The 18,474-nt window shown below is 36.9% G+C and overlaps 1 protein-coding gene across 1 annotated transcript; it reads right to left on the bottom strand.

The window, feature by feature from the left end:
* Positions 1 to 13,267: 13,267 nt before the first annotated feature.
* On the bottom strand, positions 13,268 to 15,027 carry LOC105054284 (gibberellin 20 oxidase 1-D-like). Its single transcript, XM_010935777.3, has 3 exons — positions 14,351 to 15,027; positions 13,904 to 14,225; positions 13,268 to 13,797 (listed from the first exon to the last, which is right to left on the bottom strand). Exons 1-3 carry the CDS (start codon positions 14,857 to 14,859, stop codon positions 13,519 to 13,521), a joined length of 1,110 nt encoding a protein of 369 aa, XP_010934079.1. The 5' UTR covers positions 14,860 to 15,027; the 3' UTR covers positions 13,268 to 13,518.
* Positions 15,028 to 18,474: the final 3,447 nt, after the last annotated feature.

Here is an 18,474-nt window from a genome sequence, read left to right as displayed (position 1 = left end):
TTCTTACATTGCAGGAGCATCATCGATCACAGACTATTTTAGATGATGGCGTAAGCATTCTAATCCTATTTACTATTTAAATTTTTTTTAAAAAATCATATACATTATCTAATTATTATATTTTATTCCAGGAGCTCAGATACCTTCGTCTACGATGATCCGATGCTGACTTCTGGAGGACAGAGGACATCCCATATAGAGTGCTAGATTATTTACGATATCTTGAATTTTATGGAGTATATCGGATTGGTCGTATACAGATGGACGTTGGTCTTATTACTGCTTTGCTTGAGAGATGGCATCCAGAGACACATACATTTCATCTTCCATTGTGAGGCGACCATCACTTTACAGGATGTCAGTATCTTTACTGGACTACCAGTTGATGGCGATCTAGTTACCGGAGTTGATCCCACACTTACCATTCTGGAGTGGCAGGCTTTGTGCTTGCGATTGCTAGGGTTTGAGCCGACGCATACTTTTTCGATCATTCATGACTCAGGATTGAGTGTTTGGATGATCGTTATCGATATTTTCATATTACGGATGATGCACCAGAGGAGATGGTGCAGCAGTATGTTAGGGGTTAGGTGCTGCAGTTGTTAGGTGGTGTCCTGTTATCCGATACTTCATCGAATAAGATGAAGTTGATATTTTTATCATTATTAGAAGATTTAGACTTCGCTCGTAGACTCAGTTGGGTAGTGCAGTACTAGCTTGCCTATATAGAGCTATGTGTCGGGGTTCTTATGCTGATCAGAGCGAGATTGTGGTTATCTTGTATTATTACAGGTATGTGAATTAAAAATTTTTATTTTTAATATTAATTATATTTTATATTGGGTATATCATGTATGATTTTTTTAAAATTTATAAATTTGGGTATGGGAGCGTATGCCGTTATCAGTCTATTACGACGACAGTTGCTCGAGATGCCATCAGAGCAGCAGGATCCTGATGTTCCATTCAGACTAGACAGACCATTGAGATATAGGTATAAAAATATTATTTTTTTTATTTCAAATTTACTGTTTTAAATTCGATAAAATTTATTTTATATGAGTAGATTGTAAAACAGATGGAACGTTGCATTCAACGTTCATCACGTATCGACGAGAGTGGCACGAGTTTATAAGTGCCAGTTGGATACATTAGTTGATACATATAGATGGATAAATTTTGAATTTTTTATAAATATCATTTTACAGTATTCATAATCTATTTAAATTTTAGCTTATTAATTTTTTTATTTTAACTCTATCAGTTTTTGTGGGAGCCATATACAGATGAGATATTGGTTATACCGTCGCAGATGTGTACAGTTGGACACGACATATGGATTGCTAGGGTGCCACTTATTTATTTTGATGTGGTAGAGTGGCATCTTTTCGATCGTGTCCTGCAGTAGTTTGGTCAGATTCAGAGCATCCCAGAGCAGTTTGATACCAGTCAGGGACTTCATCGTATTGATTGACGAGGGAGAGCTCGTATTGACTGGCGTATCAGACATGCAGAGTACATCGATATTTGGGATGTACGTCGAGATCACATTGTTCATGGTGATCCTATTTTGAGAGACCGTTCATATACTGATGACTATATAGCTTGATTTTTTAGCATTATGGTGCGAGTCATTGGACAGTCTCGGTATGCAGTTTCGGATACGTGGGCGAGAGTTCTATGTGCGTCTTTTGGTAAGATTACGAAAATTACTTTATATTATTTGTGTTATATTTTTGTTTTATATTTTACAGTATACTGACTGTTTTATTTTTATTTTGTAGACTGATTCTATATCGGATCTTGTGTTGGACGCTCGTCGTGCTTTATGTACGACTGATGAGGACGAACGGATTCGGATACTACGGAGATAGAGAGAACAAGTTTCGAAATATTGGTGGCGATTGGTGTTGATCCATATAGCTGTGCGTCTTGGTATGGAGCAGTCCCGACGTCAGATATGAGATATACGCCGTCACCATATATTTCACATATGCCATCACCGCATATTCCGCAGATGTCATCATTAGATGCTGTACAGATGCCACCGCCTTTTGATCCACAGATGGCAGCGCTTTCTTCTTCCTACATCCCCCAGATGACATCATCGGGTACCAGTTGGCCACATGAGTATGATACTTTCTTTTCAGGTCCATCCGTGTATCCAGATGAGAGGGTTGAACGGTCGCTCAGTCCGTAGATGATCCGACAGCATCAGTTATTCCTGAGCAACATGATCAGCAGATCTCCTCCACTGATATAGGGGAGGAGCCATCACAGCAGGAGCAGCCGGCGAGGACCTTCCTGAGAAGGTCCAAGTGACTACGGGCACCGTGACGTCCTTGTGGGACTTAGTCTTTGTTAGATTTGTACTTAGTATTTTTTAAAATTTTATTGTACTACTTTTTATACGTTTGATATTTTTATTCTATTTAATAATATTAAATATTAATTTTATTTTATATTATTTAATTTCAAATGATCGGATATTATGCTTTGTGCATATGGATACATATACTCGAATGTGTCTCAAAACATTAGGAGAGAAAAAGTTATGCTAAAAGAACTATAAAAATTATAACATAAATAATAATAATATATCGAATAATTTAATTACAAAATAAATCGGATCATACTGGTACATCTCGATCTGATACAGGCACGAACAGGTACGTACGGTGTGGTATGAGAAAAAAATAATTAATATTAAATAGAAAAAGTAATTTGAAATGATGTTTCTTATTTGAATTATATTTTTTATTTTAATTAAAATTAAAAATTTTATTTTTTTTAAATTTAAAATTATAATTATAATTTTTTTCTATTTTTTAAAATTTATGGCTTCTTTATGGTACTTTTTATTTTTTTAATTTATTATTTTTTAAATATTTTTTTAAAAAATTTAATTTTAAATGGAAAAAGTAATTTGAAATGATAGTTTTTATTTGAATTAAAATTAAAATCTTTTTTTAATTCAAAATTATACCTTATATTTTTTTACTATTTCTTTCTCATCTTTTCTTTTTTTATGCTATATTTTATTTCTTTAATTTTTTAAGATTTTCTTTGAAATATTTTTTTAAGAAAAAATTTTAAAAGGAGAAAATAATTTGAAATTATTTTTTATTTGAATTAAAATTAAAATTTTATTTTTCAAATTTTAAATTTAAATTTATATTTTTTTCATTTTTTCCCTTTTTTATCTTTTTGGTATTTTTTTAGGTATTTTCTTTCTTTATTTAAAATATTTTTTAAAAAATTAAATTTAAATTAATTTAGTTATTTAAAATGATGCTTTTTATTTGAATTATAATTAAATTTTTTTCTTAAAATTCAAAATTTTAAATTTTATTTTGAATTAGAATTACAATTCTTATTTTTTTCAATTCTATTTTTTTTCTTTTTTATGGTATTTTTTATTTTTTTACATCAATTTTTTTCTTTTCTTCAGATATTTTTTTAAAAAATAATTTTCAAGAGACAAAATAATTTGAAATGATATTTTTTATTTGAATTAAAGTTAATTTTTTTTTTTAAATTTTAATTTATATTTTTTAATTAAAATTTTTATTTTTTTAAATTTAAATTTATAATTTTTATTTTTTTTATTTCTTTCTCTTTTTTTTTTTTATATGATATTTTTAATTTTTTAAATTTTTAAGATTTTTGTTTATATATTTTTTTAAAAAAATTAATTTGAAAAGAAAAAATAATTTAAAATTATCTTTTTTATTTGAATTAAAAATTCAAATTTTTATATTTTAAATTTCATTCAAAATTAAAATTTTTATTTATTTATAAATTTAAAATTATATATTTTATTTTTTCCCATTCTTTTCTTTATTTTTCCTTTACTTATTTAAAATGATATTTTTTATTTCAATTATAATTAGAATTTTTATTTCTTAAAAATTAAAATTATAAATTTTGTTTTTAAATTAGAATTATAATTCTTATTTTTTTTCAATTCTATTCTTTTCTTTTTTTTTCTTTTTTTATGGTATTTTTTATTTTTTTACAACATTTTTTCTTTTCTTCAGATAATTTTTTTAAAAATTATTTGAAATGGAGAACATAATTTGAAATGATATTTTTTATTTTAATTAAAGTTAAAATTCTTATTTTTTTTAAATTTGAATTTACAAATTTTTTTTTCATATTTTTTCCTTTTTTTTCACTTTTTTATGGCATTTATTTTTCTTTTATCAAAATTTAATTCAAATTAAAATTTTATTTTTTTTAAATTTAAAATTATAATTATATAATTTTTCTATTTTTTCATTTTTTTCTATTTTTATGAAATTTTTTTAGACTATTTTTTTATTTTTTGCAATATTTTTTAAATAAATTAATTTAAAATTGGAAAAGTAATTTGAAATCATATTTTTTATTTTAATTAATTTTAAAAATTTTATTTCTTTTAAATTTCAAATTATAATTCTTATTTTTTTATTTTTTTAAATTTTTAATTTTTTAATTGCACTTTTTTTTTTTTAATTTTTATTTTTTAATATTTTTTTTGAAAAAATTAATTTGAAATGGGGAAAGAATTTGAAATGATGTTTTTGAATTAAATTTAAAATTTTTATTTTTTTATATTCAAATTTATAATTTTTATTTTTTTTGCATTTCTTTCTCCTTTTTTCTTTTTCTATGATATTTTTATTTTTTTAAATTTTTAAGATTTTTGTTTAGATATTTTTTAAAAAAATTAATTTGAAAAGAAAAAATAATTTGAAATTATCTTTTTTATTTGAATTAAAAATTTAATTTTTATATTTTAAATTTTATTTAAAATTAAAAATTTTATTTATTTATAAATTTAAAATTATAAATTTTATTTTTTTTTATTTTTTTCTATTTTTTTTTGAAGAAAAAATTAGAAAACTCCATTTTGAACGACGTTTTTAAAAACGTCATTTAAAATGGTGTTTTCTATTTTTTTTTTTTGGACGACGTTTACATGAAAATTATGGGGGACGTGACCTTAATAAAATATCATTCAAAATGATATTTTATTTTTTATATTAATTTGATAAATAAATTAGAATTTGAATTATTTAAATAAATAATTTTTTTTTAATATTATTTAGGACAAGGACTCAGAAAGAATCCAACTGCCAACTACTCCCACGTTTCGCGTTCAGTTGCTCCTGACACTGGCATACATGTGTCGTCTCTCCATTGCCATTCAGTTATTCCTGACACTGTTCAGGACATGTGTCGTCACTCCATTGCCCATTTTTGTTTGAGCAAAGTCGCTTGCCTAGGAGCATGTACGGTGGTCGTTTCTTGCGGCTCCGTTACTTCGGGAGCATGATCCTGTGCGGCACGCACAACACAGAGTATGGTGCACAAACAAATGTTCATCACTGGCTATGGATCGAGTAATATCCTTCCGTACCCAAATTTATTTGAATATGAACTAATATATACATCTATATTTATATTTATTGGATTATATTTCATCATCAGATAAATATCACTCTCGATAATATGACAGACATCTGGCATCATGACCTGATCACTTGTGGCTCTGGTCGATCTAGATTGAGATACCAAGGCATCAATCTCCTATCGACCATAGACATTGGCCACAAACTGATGACACACAAGAGATCGGAATCTCGGCTAAGATGACATCATCGGGTACCTATTGATCTCATTCTGTTCCACCCCAGTCTTCTGTACACCGTCCTCCAGTTCAAACACCGCACGACCTTCCTGACGTGCGGAACTTGATATATCAGCATTCTATTACAGCAGTCCACTACATTCCGAACATAGACGATCGATACTGCAACAACTTGCTGACACTACTATCTTGACTCCCTAACAGCCACCTCTCCCACTCTAATAAACTCTAACAATCTGTCGATTCCCTCCTATAAAAAGGAGGGAAAGGAAAGATTTCAGACTCTCGATTTATCTTTCTCCTTTGTTCTCTCCTCTTCGAATCCTCTTGAACTTAAGCATCAGAGGATTTCCTATCAAAAAACCCCTCATCTCCCTCTATGGCATGCACGAACTTATTTTTGCAGGTTTTTGGTGCCTCGGTCACCATTCGGCCATCCCTGTAGAGCATCCATCACGATCTACACCGCCATTCTGACAGACCTCGAGGAGGAGCAACAATATCCATCAAAAAAAATATAAATAAGGATAGACAACTATTTGATCCGAATCAAATTTTTCGATTCTATTTATAAACCTATTTAATTGTATAGCACTCATGAACTTTAAAGAAAAATAATTCGCTGTGTTAACATGCTATTAACTTGCTTTATCATTCACTTAGTAATAATTTTAATTTTATGATTAAAATTTAATTATTCGAATTATATCTGTATTTATATCTATGCATTCAGTATTCAATTTGTATCCGTATCCATTTAAAACATGTATATATATAAATTTTTGCATCCGATACATATCCATATTCATATCTATATTTGTTAAATAAAATAAATATGCATATGTATATATTAATATCCGATCTATATATAATTAAATTTCAGCCCTAGCTATTAGAAGATGGGCGACCATCAAAGAATATGCTACATATATGATACGATCTATATTTTGCGCTCATGTTATCTCATAATCATGGTTGTTGATGCAAAAATCTATCTGAGATCGGATCGATTGAAGTTGGACGGCGATGGTAGGTCAGCGAAGGTCGGACGATGGCGGTAGGATCTGCAAGAAAAATTTCTGACTGTAGGTGGCTCCTTGTGGGGATCTTCTGATACTCAAGTCAGAAATTCGGTAATAGAAGAGAAGATGTGAGCGTGTTGGGAGAGAAAAATTTCATACCTGGAGGATCCCTCTTGGCATTTATTTATGGGCAAAAGCTGAAGAGCCGTGTAACCGTTTGGAGAAATTATGGGGCGATTCAAGTGCGATGTGGCAAGATTCTCGAGGTTGTGTAACCGGTAGTTGTTGCGTGTTTGACTTTCTGATCCCCTTAAGTTGAGTGAGTGGTGTCACCTCATGGCACATGGGTCCATACCTATTAATTACATGAACTGACAACTTATGACCATTCTCACTTTTAAATGGGGTGATGTGACAAGACTATAAAGAGGCCTCTTGGGGATCAATGGCTGAAGCTAGAATCAATAGCCGAAGCAAATAAATCAAAGTATCTAGTGGGGCCCAAGGTATTCTCGTAAGCTTCACGTCTTTGACCAATATAAAATCACCCCCAACATAGCCCCCTATTCTCAAGTCTGAGTCGGAAATGGATCAGACGAAAGGAATACTTCAGGATAACCGAAGATGAGTTGAGAGTGCCTTCTTCTGCCCCAATTTGGTTGCTGAGTTTTTTTCGACTTTGCTCGCTGAAAAGGAAGATCTCTTCGTAGACTATTGACTCGCTGAAGAGCTACTACTACAAAATCGACTATGGTTGCGGTTTAAACCACTGCTAGACTACTGCAGTGGTTGTCTAACGCTACGTTGCAGCTGTCACCATAGGCCTACGGTAGTGGTTATACCAATCGCTACCATAGATAACCTATGGCAGCGGTTTACAAATTACTGCCATATCTTTTGATCGATCAAAATGATCGGTCGGTTGTCAGCGATGGGGACGAAGGGTCAGCCAACGGGCGGTCAGCAATCGATTAATGATGGGTGATCAAAGAATAATATTGCATAATCAACGTCTCTTGTAGGATTCGAACCTGGGTCCTTGTCTAGGTTCGATGCTTGACTTCACCAAAGAGCTGCCCCTTCTATTTTGCTATAATTTTTTATATATATATTTATACTTTTTTCACTTTCCTTCTAAAGGCCATAACTTTTGATTCAGAGAACGGACTTAGACGAATTTTTTTTATTTCATATAACTTTTCGAGATCTATGTGATTGCGATGATGATTTTATAAAAAAAATTATTTTATCTCTCAAATTAGAGTTTTAAAAAAATTTAATCGATACTTACAAATAATTTTAGATGATTACGTGAACCTGTAATAGTGAAATCGAATTTTAAGTGTATTTTTTTCATTCATTATCTAAATAATTATCATTAGAGTATCTTCACAAAAGACCATCTTGATCTGATAGGCCTAGTTATGTTGATCATTAAAATTCGATTTCGATAATTACGAACGATCGCATAATAATATGATAGATAGAGACTACTGATGGATTCAAAAATTTATGATGATGATTTCGATAATATTTATAGCACACTATCAAAATTTATTTCAATCAGACATCATTATCATGATCAATTTAGCACGGGATAATTTCGATCATCCAATGAAAAATGATTGATTAAAAGGCGAAATGATGTCCAATTAAGGTAATTTTTTGGATAAATGATCTTTGTTACTATTTTAATTATTTATATGATGATGATCATAAAATTAAATCATACGTATATAAACAATCTAAAACTATATATCGCTTGCTACTCATTCTTAAATTTCTTAAGTAATTATATTGTGCTTTTGTAAGATGTGCTCAAATAGATTTCAACATATACATATGATTTAAATTTTATGATCATCATCATACAAATGATTAAAGTACTAACAAAGATCATTGATCTAAAAAATCACCTCAATTGGATGTCGATTGGCCTTATGATCACTCATTTTTATTTAACGGTCAAAATCATGTCATGCAAAATTGACCATGCTAATGATATCCGATTGAAATAAAATTTTGATAGTATGCTACAAATATCATCAAAATCATCATCGTAAATTTTTGAATCTATCATAATCTCTATCTATCAGATCATCGTGCGGTCGTTCGTGACCGTTGAAATTAAATTTTAATGATCGACAAAGCTAGGCTATTGGATCAAAGTGATCTTTTGTGAGAATACTAACGATAATTATTTAGATAATAAATTATGATGATGTGCTTGAAATTTGATTTCATTATTACAGATTCACGTAATCATCCAAAATTATTTGTATGTATCTACTTTTTTTTTTAAAACTCTAATTTGAGAATAAAATGATATTTTTTGCAAAATCATCATTGTAGCCAGGTAGATCTCAAAAATTTATATGAAATCAAAAAAAAAATTATTGAAATTCGATCTCTGGATTAAAAGTTATGGTATGACAAAGTTTTTATCTAAGGCAACGGTTATCCGTAACCGCTGCCATAAGTCCGACCTACCGCAGCTATTATTTCAAACCATTATGGTAGATTTGACTTACCGCAGTGGTTACGAGTAATCGTTATCATAGATTACCTATGACAACGGTTACAATAACCACTGCCATAGGTCAGACCTATGGCAGCGATTGCAATAACCGCTGTGGTAGGTTCGACCTATGATAGCAGTTTTTTGTAACTGCTATGGTATGTAAAATCTACGATGGCGGTTACAAATAACTGCTACCGTAGGTCTGACCTGCAGTAGCAGTTACGAATAACCATTATTGTAGGTTCTATGGCAGCAATTTTTGAAACCGCTGCCATATAAGTGCTACCATAGCTCCTTTTTATAGTAGTAAGTGAGGAGCCTTTGCATGGATCGTCGACTCGTTGAAAAGTGAAGACCCTGGATCATTGACTTGCTGAAGAGCGAGGGATCTTCTTTGTGGGCCGTTGACTCATTGAAGAGCCAGAAGTTTAGATCGTTGACTCGTTGAAGAGTGAGGAGCTTTCTTTGTGAGCTGTTGACTCACTAAAGAGTGAGAGGTGTGGTCGTTGACTCGCTAAAGAGTGACTTCGGCCTTCGAAGGTCTGAATAGGTTAGCTCCTACTACTTAGACATAGAGGTCTTGAGTTGTTTATCTTAGCCTCCGAGAACTCTGGAGATTTTGAATGTTCGGCTATCAAGAGCTCACTTCTGAGGGGTTGACCTTTGGAGGTTGATTTTTGGATGATCCGCATCGAGATTTTGACCTTCTCAGGTCGACCTTAGGCTTTACCTTGGTAGTGAGTTTTACTTGATCTTTCATTTCAGCCATTGGCCTTTTACTTGATAGCCCATCCTTGATCTGTTTAGATTGATCTTTTGATGACCTTGGCCTGCTGGTGATGTTGACCATTTGAGGCTAGTTTTGGAAGTTGTCTCTCTAATAACATAGGCCTCATCTTGATCCTCATCTCATATTTGTGGCCTTGATTCGATCTCTATTTCAACTTAAGTGCTTGAAAACTCATTGTTCTGCAAAAGAATGATACAGAATAATAGATGGGGCAAGGAAATCTTTTACCACGAGAGTTGCGAGCTCTGTTTGGGAGCTTTTTGGATTTTGCTTGACTCCTTTCTATTATTGATCTTAGTTTGAATTTATTTTTGCTTTGGATTGATCTAATTTTGACTTTGGATCAGCTCAATTTTGAGTTCGGATCGGCCTTCACTTTGGCTTTGGATTAGCTTGGATCTGGCTTTGGATTGACCCGCATCGAAGCTCTTTAGGTCCCTCGATTTATACATTGCTATAGCCTACAGCACTGCAGCAGCCCCATACATCTTGATCCTCCCTAGAAGCTACCAAAGAAGCCTGATTCACTCACATGCGAGTTCCACGTCACTGGGCCGATTTCAGTCAATAACTTGTACCTTACTAGCCCCGTCTCCAATATCACATAGGTCGATGTTACAAAGGAAGCACCAGTTGGGAGAAGAGTCTAGTATCCATCCATGAGATCGAGTTAAGAGCCGCACGAATGACCTCTAAATCCCACTCGCTCAACTTCGATCTCCAAGGTAAAGAGGGAGGTGGACTCGACCGGGTTGGATCGGGGACAAAGAGGGGGTCGACGATCCCGAGATGCTCATGCCACCATAGGATGAGACCACCTACACCCCCTACCAATCTATTGACATAGAAATCTATCTTGAGATCGGATCGATTAGAGTTGGATGGCGATGGCAGACCGACGATGGCGGGACGATGGCGGTAAGACTGCAAGAAAAATCTCTGACCAAAGGCGGCTCTAATGGAGATCCTCTGACGCTCAAGTCAGAAATCCGACAATAAAAGAGAAGACGTGAGCATATTGGGAGAGAGAAATCTCATACCTGGAGGGTCCCTCTTGGCCCTTTATTTATGAGCAAAGGCTGAAGAGCCGTGTAACCGTTTGGAGAAATCAAGAGATGATTCAGGCATGACGTGGCATGATTCTCGAGGTCGTGTAATCGGTAGTTATTGCGTATCTAACCTTCTAACCCTCTTAAGTTGGATGAGTGGTGTCACCTCATGGTACATGAGATCATATTTATTAATTGCATGAACTGACAACTCATGACCATTCTCATTTTAAATGAGGTGACATGACAGGGTTATAAAGAGACCTCTTCTGGATCAATGGCTGAAGTTAGGATCAATAGCCGAAACAAATAAATCAAGACATCTGGTGGGGCCCGAGGTATTCCCGTAAGCATCACGTCTTCGGTCAATATAAAATCACCCCCAATAGTGGTGACGACCATCCACAGGTATACCGTATTCTATGGTTATATATGGATCACAAAAGATTCATATTCTTATTCTAGTGTCGCTAAATAGCAATCTCATGATCAATATGTAGCAATACCCTACCCTCATTTATGGTAGCACCCGATCGACATATGCATTTATGAAGAAAGAAATCACTCCAGATATGTAATTTAACCATCAAATATTTGTTGAGCCCTAGAGTAGTTATGGTATGGGAAAGCAGTGTAGATCCCTATATCATCAATGATTAGGAATTCTGTTGAAGCACCATCTCCTGTATGAATAGATGGATGGATGGATAAATAGTGAGATTTTCTATGCTGGGTCATGAACTCCTATATTCTAATGAAGAGGGAACTTGGAGTGAGAAAAAAAAAATACATACTCCAATTAATAGAAGGCGCCTAGAATCAGAAGGTGGACGGCACATGTACACGGAAGCAAGTAAAGTGGGTGCAAGCCCTGTACTCCAATCAGACATCGCCAATTCCCTTTATTTAAACTTGTAAAGTAGCATATTGCGCGCGAAGTTGAGCACTTTCGAAACGTATCGTTTTACTTCTGCGGCTGAAGGAACAGGTTAAAAAAAAGGGAGAACCGTACATTGTTGAACGTGTCAACGTTCGTCACTTATCTTCCTCTCAGTCATCATCGCTGCTCAAAAGTTATCCCCTGATGTCCTTTTCCCAAGCATTCAAATGATGACATCATGAAGTACGAATAGCCAGCAGGCACAAAGATAACCAACGATAGCAGCAGATCCATCAAGTTAATCAACTGTTTCTCACGCAACCATGGATCTCAATATTTGGCAGGAAAGCCGGTGGTCGTGTCATGATGGAGAGAAGCTTAGAAAAAAAGAAAGAAAGAAAAGCATGCGACACCGGACCAAGCGAAGCCATATGTGTTTAGGATTGTGGGTATGTGATAAGACGTAGGTGGTGGTGAACAATGCCGAGAAGGAGACACGGGGTGGGGTTCCACCAGCAGCGGGTGGGAGGAGGACAGGAACAGGACTGCCCTGTCGTTTGCACCTCTTCTCCTCGTGCACTACGGACGGAGGAGGAGATCGAAAACAAATGCTGCCATGTGACGCCGGGCGCTTTGGACGGGATCGCCCGGAGGCAGCTCTTGTCCTTAGCCTTGGCGGCTGCCAGGGACCAAGAGATAGAGAGTAGAAACAACATACATAACACAGAGTGTGGTTTGCGAGCCCCTTCCACTTCACCTGGCCCCATCCCCCCACCCCTACCCGTTTTTTTATATTTATATCTTTCGAAGAATGTTGCCTCAGTTGTGGACAGACATTAGGACAAATAGCCAATTATTCTCCCCAACCTCTACCTCTCTCTCTCTCTCTATCCATCTATCCATCTATCCATCTTTTTTCTCCTCTTTCTCTCCAGTGTTGATGTTATTGGCTTGTAGTTATACACGTTTCTAGTCCAGTGTAGAGAAGAGGTGAAGAAGGTAATTAAAATCCTCAAATCAAAGCAGCAGCATAAAGAATCGTCCTCCTTGCGGCCAGGCCGATTACCATGGTGGTCCTGGTGGCAAGGCGCTAGGTGACAAAAGAGAAATAGAAAAAATCCAGTCGCAGGAGAGGACAAGCCAGTGCTGCGGAGATATCGAGCCGTCCGCCTCTTTGGTATGTCGTCGTCCCTCCGTCATCATCACCATCTCCTGTTCTCCTAAAAACATGTGCCACCGAAGCTTGTTCTTTTGCCTGCCCCTCCTATCATAGCCTAAAGGCGTGGATTCTCCCACCCCTGTTTCTCCCCGTGTTATAAGTTTTGTTCAAATATGAAATAAAGGATGAAAAAGAGAGAGAAAGAGTGTAATGACAAGAGATGTGCTGGCCTTTACGGGCAATTTACTTCACAGTGGTATTAACAGTGGCTGGCTCCGATGAGAGTTGGAAACAAGCGTACGTTTCACTTCCTCCTTTTACTTTTATTTCATTCCCTAGCCTCATTATTCCTTCACACCATAACCTTCCTCTGTATCCGACCCCCTATAAGCTAGCTAGCTAGTTAAATCCAAGAGGTTTAATGACTTAAAAAATTGATAGAAAAATCCCCCAGCCGTGTCATCACTGCGGCACGGGCCCCTCGGCCTGGAGCATCATCCACTTGGTGAAGGCGTCGAGGGTGTTCATATCGGCCCGGTAGTGCTTCTGGGTGAACTCGAGCAGCGCCGACCACGTGAAGTCCGGGTAGGCCCTCGGGTGCTCCGCGTCCACCAGCCCCACCGGCGGCCGCACTATTTTGTTCATCTCCGGGCTCAGAAAGAAGGCAAAAGACTTCCTCGCCACCTTGCTGTTCACCACCGCCCGGTGCAGACAGCTCTTGTACCTCCCATTCGACAACGCCTGCAAATCCAATATTACAACGAAGACCATCCCTTCTCATAATACGATCGAAGATCTCGAAATATTAATTCCAAGTCCAAGAGTTGATTGTATAGATATTGTGTACCATGAAGGTGTCACCGATGTTGACAACAAGGGCATCCGGTTTGGGGCTGACAGTGCGCCACTTGCCGTCGGTGAACACCTGAAGGCCGCCGACGTCGTCCTGGTGGAGGATGGTCAGGGAGGTGGGGTCGCAATGGGGACCGGTGCCGAGGGCCAGGTCCGGCTTCTGGCACGGTGGGTAGTAGTTCAGCCTCATTATCGAATCATTCCCTTCGAAGAACTCCCGATAATATGCCCGCCCCACCCCCAGACTCGTCCCGATAATCTCCATTATCGCCAATGACAGCTTGCTCATCGCATTGCAGTAGTCTTGGTACACCGTGCTGTAGAACCACAGTAATGAGAGGAAATTTATAAGGAAAAAAAAAAAACATTGGTTTTTTTTTTCTATTATTAGTAGTTTTTTTTTTTTTTCATGTCGCAGTCTTGTTTTGTTATTCTGTCCTACCCAAAGTGCAGGAAATCTTCGCCAAGAGTGCGGACGAAGTAGTCCTGCACGATATTTGGGGAGAGAGGAGAGGAGGAGAAGCGAAAAGAAAGGGTCTCCTTCCATGGGAGCCGATTAGCGAATCTCCCGGTAAAGCTGCTAGCGTAGCCGCAGCTCTCCCCGGGCTTTCGCTGGGCCCTCTGCTTCTCGGCGAGCGGCATCGAGAAGAAGCCATCGACGCAGCGGTGGGCCTTGGCGAAGAGCGCCGAGGGGATGCCGTGGTTGACGACGTGGAAGAAGCCGTGCCGACTGCACGCCTCGCCGACGAGTCGGGAAACGTCGGCCACGGCGGCGGGGTCGCCGGAGAGGAAGTCGCCGAGGTCGATCAGGGGGACGGACAGCTCCTCGGCGGCGTCCGGGGTGGGCTTGTCCTCCTCCGGCCAGACGAACTCGACCGGAATGTCCGGCCGCTGGCTGAGGACGGCGGCGTCAAAGACCAGCGACGGCGGTTGCTGGGCGGCGGTGGCCATGGGCTGCGGGGCCCGCGCCTCCTGTTCGGCCTCCGGTGGGGCGAGAGAGCGGAGTACCAGGGGTGGATGGAGAAAGAGGAGAGGAAGGAAAGAAGGGTGGGGTTGCAGAATGGGAGGAGTGGGAGTGGGAGTGGGAGGAGAGAAGCCGGTATAGAAAAATATGGAATCTTAAAGGATTCAATCTCTTCGTATCATTTGGCCTGGCTGCTGCCCATTTTATAGTGGGAGGAACAAGGCTTGTGGTTTGACTCCACAGTGGGTAATTCTGGGTGCAGCAAATCAGAACCATCGTGAATATTTTTTTATAAATGATATCATTTTAATACTTCAGGAGTATGACAATGAGTATATGTAAGGTTCAAGTTAGTAGATGGATCACGTCCAATAAGTCCATCCAATTGTCACTTTCCACGTTACCCCATTTTATTTAAATAATTCAACATCAAAACAGAGGAGAGAATTCATGCTATCATGCACTGTACGCGTGTTTCGGGATTTGGACTGATCCGATGTGGTCCGTTTAGTAGTTTCTCCATTCTTTGAGGTGGGGTTCAATGTAGCCAGATTGTTAGATAGACTAGATCCAATGGACCAATCTAAATTTTAGGGCACATGTATAGTAAAAACGTGCATGTGCTCTGGGATTTGAATTGGCCAACTAAACCTAATCCATCTAATAATTTCTTCTGAATACAGGAGTTTGCTATTGGCAACCAAAAAGTAAATCTTTTCTTGCGGCCGCATCTTGTCAATAAAAGAAAGCAAATTACAATAAATAGTTAATATCATATTAATATAGTCATTTATTTATCTATCTATATTTATATCAATCTTTGATTGGCCGAAATAGATATGAGTCCTATGCTCAAGTCAACATACACATCCTGATAGGTTGCTATATGAAAATGGATTTGTATATTATCCTGTTCGCTTTTGTCTCTCATCTTATTTTTTTTTTTTGTTATCTATTTCCTAGAATATGCTTAAGCTTCTCTCCGGTAGTTACCATTACTTAAAATTAAAATATTATCTTTTACAAATCATAATGCAAATAGTATTCTTACTCCCATTTGTATTGTCATGATATGTAGCTAGATGTACATGTTAATAAAATCTAGTCACTTATAAGATTTTTTTGGTATAAATATTTTACCTAGGGATTTCTAAGTTATTACAACCTCAATATCAATCCGATCAACTAACATACTGTATATAATATGGATATAAATTTTTATTTCTAATTAAATATCTATATTATATTTGTGTCCCCAACAAAAAATAGACATAGACATGGATATATGGAAATCCAATCCATTTTCATTCCTAATTAAGATAGAGATATTTTAAAATTAAAGATATACAAAATGTGGATAGATTTTTTTTTTTTTTTTGATGCTAGATAGACATATTTCAAGACTTGGAATTTTCATTTTTTTATATAATATAGATAATCAAAATAAAAACATACTTGCCTAATTCATCCTATAAATAAAATAATAATTCCAATAATTTTTCTTATTAATTATAATTAGAAATTTGTATGCAATTGGAAAAAAGGATGCTCATTGTTTAACTGTCATTGTTAGTTGAATAAAAAAATCATCTTCACGGGCTAACTTGATATTTGAATTATATGTGTGTGTGCGTGTGTGTTTTTCTAGAAAATCTAAACAAAAGGTATGAATCTCTCCACGTAGTGCCATTATGCTAATTAAAGCCTCCCAAACCGGCATAACTGCCGTTCAATTTAAATCTTAAACATATATTTTAGCTATCAAAAAAAACCATCGTACTAAATCCGCCCCCAACGGCTTCACCGCGGCCGATGATCGAGCGCGTCATGGGCGCGGGGGACGACGGCTCCGCTCGGCGGAATTTGGCCGTTTCCGGGGTTCGCGCCCAAAGCCGCGGAAAATATGGGATGGGACGCCAATGTTTGCCGTTCGGGCCCAGTCGGAAACCTGGCCCCGTGGTACTCGTAGTGGCAGCTTAACACGAGGAAAGTGGCTGACGCTCTTCCCATATTAGCGTAACTAAGCTTTCTTATGGTGGGCGTGCCTCCTCTTATTTGGGACCTCAGTGTCTTTAGATAACGACGGTTATGGCCACTACTAAAAAGGCTAGCCAAACAAGATATAGAGATGGTGGAGTGAACCCACTATGGCTCCACTACAACAAACCTAGGCCCATCATTTTGGTTAGTTGATCCAAGATTGCTACTAACCATAAACATCCCATCATCATTGCATGAATAGATCCTATTCTGAAAATAAAAGAAGAAAACAAAAAGAAAGATAGCCATGGATTGAGAACAGTAGGGTTGGCAGTGTTGATTCTAGATCAGCCTTTTTGTGTCTTACTCATAATTGAATCGTTGGGACTCGATTAAGTTCCAAGACCAACCTTTGTGGATCCCTAGATACACCTGTGAAACTATATTCTAAAGAATGGAGAGGATAACTTGATTCTCTCCATGGTAGCAAGCAAACTGAAGAATTTGGTCGACTGGGCACGGCAAGTCCGGTTGGGGTTCCAACGTTGGACCACTGCCTGGACCACCATGTTTAGGCCATTATGAGCAGGAAAGTCCAAGGTGGGCCGAGGCCTGGGGACATCTCCAACTTATTTGGAGCAGGCTCGTAGTTCCGCTTCTGGCACGTCGGAGTCTGATGCGGTCTGGCAAATTGACACAGGCTATTGGAAGATGGGCTGCAACCTGAAATTGGGTCACTAGCAGACAACCTTCGATTTCGTGAAAAAGAATGTTACGGTTCTCCCTCAGTTCCATACCTCACTAACATCACTCTGGCACTGCATGTCGTGACTCAGCTATCCTCACGTGAATCCAACCAACCTTATAAGTCGTACCAAGCCCCTTGTATCAGAGGTCTGCACCATCTCTTTTGTGAAGTTTTGAGATGAGTTTTTTTTTTTTTTTTGCCCCCGATAAATCAGAAAAGAATTATACAGTTCTATCATAAACACATCCATGGGAGTCAGAAAATAAGATATTCAAAAATCATGATGGTAAATTAGCCATAGAATTTCATAAAATTTTTTCTATGTGATTAATTATATAAGATGTCATTCAATCTTTTGCACTGTTAGCTTCCCTATGAATATGAGACATTTTATATGATCCTGTACTATTGCCATAATTAACCTGGTCATCCATGGTTGGTATGGTTTAACTGGTCTACAGGTCTTGCCAAAAGGCACAGGCAGCCTAGGAAAGTGATACTTGATAAACTGATTAACGCTGGCGGGCACTGCCAAAATTATTCAGGCTGGCCAGGCCAAATCTCTCTCTCGCGGATTTGTGGGGTTGTCTGTCTTCACATAGACCGGGCAGGGGCACCATGGTGTTTACAAAATCCATCAACTTTGTCCTTTGGTGTAATGGAGAACAGTGCCCATGACCTTTCAGCAGGCCAAGAAACACAGGATTTGATTAGCCCGGGCTCCAGAGCAACAAGTGTCCCATACTTGTATGAGTGAACAAGAGTGTTGCCTTAATTATCGAGTAGTAAACTTTGCTAAAAAGAAATTATTTTGGTGAGCTAAATCACCAGTTCTTAGTAAAGACCTATTTGATCCTTTAAACTCTGGATAATT

The sequence above is a fragment of the Elaeis guineensis genome, chromosome 11 (assembly GCF_000442705.2).
Source record: "Elaeis guineensis isolate ETL-2024a chromosome 11, EG11, whole genome shotgun sequence".
NCBI lineage: Eukaryota > Viridiplantae > Streptophyta > Magnoliopsida > Arecales > Arecaceae > Elaeis > Elaeis guineensis.
This window is presented reverse-complemented; position numbering and strand designations above follow the sequence as displayed.